At 30.3% G+C, this 7,062-nt stretch overlaps 1 protein-coding gene across 4 annotated transcripts; it reads left to right on the top strand.

Moving 5' to 3' along the window:
* The first annotated feature begins 2,474 nt into the window (after window positions 1-2,474).
* LOC107625556 (B3 domain-containing transcription factor ABI3) lies at window positions 2,475-6,714 on the top strand. Of its 4 annotated transcripts, none has more exons than XM_016328224.3 (6): window positions 2,475-4,382; window positions 4,922-5,017; window positions 5,162-5,262; window positions 5,418-5,464; window positions 5,564-5,640; window positions 6,320-6,714. In XM_016328224.3, exons 1-6 carry the CDS (start codon window positions 2,865-2,867, stop codon window positions 6,473-6,475), a joined length of 1,995 nt encoding a protein of 664 aa, XP_016183710.1. In that variant the 5' UTR covers window positions 2,475-2,864; the 3' UTR covers window positions 6,476-6,714. The 4 variants fall into 4 exon arrangements, with proteins under 4 accessions (XP_016183710.1, XP_088359729.1, XP_020971720.1 ...); XM_088503603.1 differs by having other exon boundaries at window positions 2,484-4,229; XM_021116061.2 differs by having other exon boundaries at window positions 2,484-4,229; window positions 5,412-5,464.
* The last annotated feature ends 348 nt before the right edge of the window (window positions 6,715-7,062 follow it).

Raw genomic sequence — 7,062 nt, 5'->3', positions numbered from 1 at the left:
GTCTCTTGTTTTTATCTCTCTCTAACCCTCTTTTCTCTCTTAAGAAACATGATGCCTCCCTCTTAAATAGTCTTTGCTAATTGGCTTTCTGAATTTGCCAAGGGACTATTTGCTTCACTGCAACTACGAAATAAAGAACAAACATCTAAATTGGTTTATAAATTATTATAGGCTGAATATTTTATTCTCTATCAAAATTTAGTCTAAAAATTTATGGATTTTTTAAATGTTTTATTTATCTGTATAAGTAATTTATATTTTTTAATATGGTGATTTTAAATTAGTGAAAAATTACGATGGAATTAATAACCATTTTTAAATCTAATTCACTCCGTCATTTGGTAGTTGATTTGCAATTAATTTCTTAAAATTTGCTATTAATTTCTTTCCACTATTTTCTGATTGGTTTCCTAAAAATTTGCTTTTAATTTCTATTTTGCATTTTATTTGCAATTGATTTCCTAAAAATTAGCGGTTAATTTGCCGTTTATTTATTTTTCAAATTTTAAACATATATAACTAATTTTTCTTTTGTTACGTCATATATAACTAATAAAGTATACTTTTAATAAAATTTAATTAAATTGATACATAAAAATTAAATAAATACTATTTAAATAAAGATAAATTATATCAATTAAATTTTGTTTATTGTATAAACGAATTAATTATAAATATATTTTGTTCATATAAGTTATTTTTTTATATAAGTTTATATAAATCATTTATATTTAAACGCACACGTTTTTCTTTTTCTTAATGAATAATTCAAGTTCAGATTGTCAATTGAACCAGAACGAAATTGATTATTGTTTTGAATCCAATCAGGTAGTTGAGGTGTGGTTCGATTCTAATTAATTTTTTCGTTAGTAATTTATGATTCTATAGGTGAATAATGTTTCATCGTTGATGGTTTGAATTGAATGTAATGTAAAAGTTCTGCATTAATATTGGCAGCAAATTTGGGTGTAACACGAAGATATTTGGATGTAACACGAAAATATTTGAGTGTATTATTTAAGAATTTTCGGTGTATGTGTGTTAATAAGTTCTGCATAATTCAAAACTCTTCTTCTCCCTCCTCCTCATTTTTTGCTGCTTCTTCTTCTTCTTTTTTTTTTTCATCATCATCTTCTTCTTCTTTTTTTTTCTTATTCATCTTTTTTTTTTCTTGTTTTATTTTTTTAAATTTCTTCTTGTTTTACTCTTTTAACAAGAATAAAAACAAAAAATATCAAATAAAGAAGAAGAAACACATAATGTTGTAAAATTACTTGGAAGAAAATGAACGTACATTCATTCAACTAAAAGAAAGAAAGAAATAAGGAAAAGAAGAAGAAGAAAAAATGTAGCATTAGAGGAAGCATTTTTCTGTATTTGTAGCAAATTTGGGTGTAATACGAAGATATTTGGGTGTAACACGAAAATATCCGAGTGTATTGTTTAAGAATTTTCAGTGTATATGTGCTGACTGCATAATTCAAAATTCTTCCTCTTTTTCTTCCTCATCTTCTGCATCTTCTTCTTCTTCATGTTCTTATTTCATATTCTCATAATTTTTTTTGAGAGGAAAAATCAAACAAAGAAGAAAAAAATACATAATGTTGCAAAATTAATAGAAAGAGGAGGAGAAAAAAATACAACAACAGTAATAAAAAAACGACGATGAAGATGAAATACGCGAAGAAAAAGGAGGAGAAACACAAAGAAAAAAGAGAAGAAGAAAGAAAACGCGGGATACGAAGAGGAACAACGTGATTTCATGCGCACGTTATGTAAGTGACTTGTATGGCAAAAAAATTTGTATGTATAACAGTACTCATATTGAATATGTCAATTCCCAGGTATCACAGGTATACCCATTTTATTTATTTAAAAATTATATTTTATCTCATTTATAGTATAAACAAAATATATTTATAATTAATTCGTTTATCATATCTCGTTTATATAGTAAACAAGATAAGTAATAGGACAAAAAACGTAAATTTTGTCTAAATTATTATTTGTCTTCGTAAATAAAATATCTAAAATATTTATTTAAAAATACAAAAATTTATTTATTTAACTTACATATTCAAAATTTGATTGAAAGTATAATAGATAATTAATTTTATCGACAAGAAAAATTCTCAAAAACTTTCGAAGTTATAAAAAATTTTTGAAGACAAAGTGATCGATATAAAAATATTTTCGAACTAATATGAGTATTTACTAAAAAAAATCTATTTTGTTTGAAGAAAAATGTTTCTACTTTTATTTTTAATATTTTTAGTTTTAGTTTTTATCTTCTTTATAAAACCGTAAAAAATATTTAGAAAAAAAAACACTACAAACTAAACGAAAATCATTGGATAAATTAAATACTATCACATATGAAGAAAAAGTGCACATTAGTGGCTTTCTTTGAAAGTGATTTGTTAGTTAATTCATACAATACTACTATATATGTTCTCCTAATCATAGATTCCCTTGGTTGATAGAATATAACTATATATATCAGATGTTTTATGTTGCTTGTTCCTCTTCCTAGTAGGATTTGATATTCAAAAGCGCGGCCTTTATCCCCTTCACCCCTAATTATATTTTACAAATTTACATTATGGATCACATTCAGCGTACTGTTCCAGTTCCAGATCTTGCACTTATCCGTACACAAAAATTTAAAAATAAAAATGAAAAATTAACAAACAAAAAACCATAGCAGTCTTATACTCTTTGTACTCTTCTTCAATAACCCACCACCCTTCACAACAATTTCATACTCTTCTTCCAATTTTCCAATCTCTCTCTCTCTCTCTAAAACTGATGAGTGGAACCAAGTTCTGAAAACCTTTAAAAAAACAAAAATTAGTGTGATTGAGATGAAGAGTGAAGTGGAAGTTAATGATGCAGGTTTCGGAACCATGGATGATGCTAACAACAACACTAATAAGAACATAGAAGAAGATCTGAGTGAAGTGAATTACGAGTGGCTTCATGAAGATCCAAACTTGTTCTACGACGATTTTCCTCCTCTCCCTGATTTTCCATGCATCTCATCACCACCATCATCGTCATCATCATCATCATCTTTTTCATCATCAAAGCCAGCAGAGAAACCCATCACTGCATGTTCTTCATCTTCCTCTGCTTCTTCATCATCATCATCGTCATGTGCGGCTCTCAAAAAAGACATGCAGAAACCCAACAACACAAACATTACTGAAACAAAAGTACCTTTGCGTTCCACTGCTTCCATGGAGATCTCACAAACCGCCATGGATAGTAATCCACTGTTCCCAAATAACGTTGTTGGTGGTTGCATGGATATGATGGATATGGAAATGGAGCCTTTTGGGTTCATAGACTTCTTAGAAGAGCAAAACAACGCTGATTTCTTTGACCCCGACTCCATTTTCCATCACAACTTTCTCCAAACTGAAAATGAAAGTGAAATCCCATCATTACAACAAAACCAATTCACACAACAACCACCACCAGCACCAGAGGCAGAGGAAGAAGGTGTTACCAACAACAACAGAGAGGAGGGTGAAATGGTAATTCATCACGAGGATGACGGAAACGATGAAATGAGCAATGTGTTCTTGGAATGGCTAAAGACCAACAAGGACAAAATCTCAGCGAGTGATTTGAGAAGTGTGAAGCTGAAGAAATCAACGATCGAATCCGCGGCGAAGCGATTGGGCGGAGGAAAACAAGGGATGAAGCGTTTGCTAAAGCTTATTCTTGAATGGGTTCAAACCAACCACCTCAAGAACAAGAACCCAATTGAATCTTCCTCAAACCCTAATAATTTCTTCAATAAACCTCAATTACCACCACCACCACCACCATGCATTTATGCCTCTCATAATCCTGCTTTAATGGTGCAGTATCCTCCACAACCTGCTTATGTTACTGATGCTGGTGCTGATTATAGCAATAATAAGAATTCATGGCCTAATTCTCAGTTAAATAGTGTTACTACCCATTACAACCTTCCATTTGGGGACAATCATCTTCTCCCTGCGGTTCTTTATGGAAATCAGTACCCTTATCAGTTGTTTTATGGAAATGGAAATGGTGGTGGTGGTGGTGGTGGTGATCATGGATGGCGAAGATTAGGTCCTTTGGCTACCAAAGAAGCTAGGAAGAAGAGGATGGCGAGGCAGAGAAAGTGTTCATCAAATCAGAGGCAGAACAATCACTGGGGCCAGCCACAGAATCAGAGCCAAATTGCTGATACGGTAATCGGAGCCGAAAATTGGGTGTGTTGGCAGGGTGTGGCCGGGGCAGCTGCTTCTGCTCCTGCTCCTGCGCTTCCAGCCGAACCACAACCAGCTTCTTTAGGCCAGAATCATGGTCATCAAGGTCGTGGATCGTCGGATAAACGATCACAGGTTGCTGGAAACTCACATGCAGGAGTTGTTTTCATGTGAAGTTGATAGATAAGAACCATTAAATAGTTTGATATATTTGACTAAATTGTCTACTAACGGTTCTTATCTATCAACCTCACATGGAAACTATCTGCATATGAACTATGACGATTATTTTGTTTCATTTTAGAATTAGTATTAGTTATGATTTGATGGTTTGAATTTCTATCATTACATAGAGTGATATGGTTTCAAATTGCAGTTGTAGTTGTAGTTGCGAATGCAATGAAAATTGTTGGACGACTTGAGTTAAATGGTCACAATTGCTTCTGCGATGCTGAGCTATGGACACCACAAAAGCAATATTGTGACCGCAATTTAAAACCATGGTGAATGCAACGGTTAATTAAGCATGATAATTTTTCTCCATTCTCCTTGTTTTTATCATTTACGCCCTTCTATCTGTGGTAATTTTGCTTTTCGGGTAATTTCTTTTGGTCTCGTGACAATTGAATTATTAGTGACTTATATGGTTTCATGGTTGGTTGTTTGATTAATAGGGGTGGAAGTCATCAGAGAAGAACTTGAAATTTCTTCTCCAAAAGGTTTTGAAGCAAAGTGATGTTGGTAGCTTGGGAAGGATAGTCTTGCCAAAAGTAATTCCTTTACTCAATATTCTCTCTTGTAGAACATTTGAGTACTCCTTTAGTTAATCAAGTAATTGAGAAAAAATAAAAAGCAACTTAATCTGTTTAATTTGACTGAAATAGTAATTTGTTTTATATTAAAAATTTGATCAGAAAGAGGCAGAAACTCATTTGCCAGAATTGGATGCAAGAGATGGAATTTCTATTGACATGGAAGACATTGGAACTTCTCAAGTTTGGAATATGCGCTATAGGTATTCTATAATTTCACTGATTAAAAGAAAAAATAATCGTAAACTTTGATCTAATTAATTTCTTTAAGTTTTCTTTGCATTTTGTCATGATCTTTATAAGACATTGGGACTCAAATTTTCTTTTGTTGGATTATTATTTCCTCTTGGAGCATCAGATACTGGCCAAACAATAAAAGCAGGATGTATCTGCTTGAGAACACTGGTGAATTTTCTAGCTTTGCCTTTGGCATATATAGTTTTAAATTAAGGATCTTATGTGAGAATGGTTTCTCAACTTTCGATTTCAATTTCAATTTTGTAGGAGATTTCGTGAAAGCCAATGGACTCCAAGAAGGAGACTTTATAGTGATATATTCAGATGTGAAATGTGGCAAATTTGTAAGATTCTTATATTTGTTTCTACTTTTTTCTGTTGTCTTTCTATTGATTTAATAGTTTGAACTCCTTGAAAGTAGTTTAGCCTAAATAAACCTATATATTACTATCTACACAGAAAAAAATCAGTCACCTTATATTTATATATTTATTTATATATAAAAATATATATAGTTTAATTTATTTTAATGCGTATTTTATATTTCAATATTTATATATTTATTTATATATAAAAATATATATAGTTTAATTTATTTTAATGCGTATTTTATATTTCAATGTGTATTCTATACTAATAGTTGATTTTAGTATACAACAAGATTCTTAAAAATATAATCAAATTCTCCCCTTCCTCTCCCTTTGTCCCAGAAGAAAAGATCAAAATATTCTTTTAGAAGAAAATTTATTTGGTAAAGAATAGAATTCAGTGAAGAGCAAAAATTTTTACTAAATTTGTAAAAAAACATATGCATTGCACATGAAAATTTTTTTATGGACTTTCTATTTACAAAAAGAAACAATTTTGAATTTTCACTCTACCAAAACTTAACTCTTCACAGTAGTATTACCTTTTTAGAATAATATTTTCTTTAATTGATATATTGAATATGCTATTATGATTATTTAAATTTAATTCAATAAAATATTGAGAATTAATGGAGAGAAAATATTTGTGAAACAGATGATAAGAGGCGTGAAAGTGAGGCAAGCAGGAGGGACGAAATCGGAGACCAAGAAAGCAGCAGGAAAATCACAGAAAAACCAACATACAGTTGTTAATGGTCCAAACAACAATGCTACTTCGTCTTCACGTGATCAGCCGAAAATGAAAATTTAAAAGAAAAAATTTAATAATAAATGAGAATTAGACAATAAACACTAAGGTTTTTGTTTTTGTCATATTTAATAAAGTTTTTTTTCTTGCAATTGAGATTAGCTCAGTTGGTATCGTTTAGGTGGCTAGAATCTCCTATACTTTGATGCTATTTCAATTTGAGTTTCTATTGTAAAAAAATAAAAATAAAAAAAAGAAAAAAAATAGAAGTTCTCTCTGACTTGAGAGTTTTTTCTCGGTTATGTATGTAGTATTCTGGCAATGGAAAAATGTTTAATAGAATTAGTGATTAACAAAATGTTTTAGGGTAAAATATTATTTTACTTTTAAAGATTGTAGATAAACGTGTTTAAGGATACTGTTTAATATTTTAAATAGAGTGCACAATGTACACTTTTCTTCAGTTTTCGCAAAGTTTTTGTTACACGTTAGTGCATTAAAGGTTGATAAAAAACCTTGGTAAAATTAATTCAAAGACAATGGATATCGTAGGATTTTTGTTAGATAAATCAGTCTATTTATTATTTTAAAAGAGAACTAATTTGTCTTATAGTAATTTTTTTAATTAATTATGATATAATAAAACTGCT

The sequence above is a fragment of the Arachis ipaensis genome, chromosome B2 (genome assembly GCF_059453495.1).
Source record: "Arachis ipaensis isolate K30076 ecotype BB chromosome B2, ASM5945349v1, whole genome shotgun sequence".
Classification (NCBI taxonomy): Eukaryota; Viridiplantae; Streptophyta; class Magnoliopsida; order Fabales; family Fabaceae; genus Arachis; species Arachis ipaensis.
This window is presented reverse-complemented; position numbering and strand designations above follow the sequence as displayed.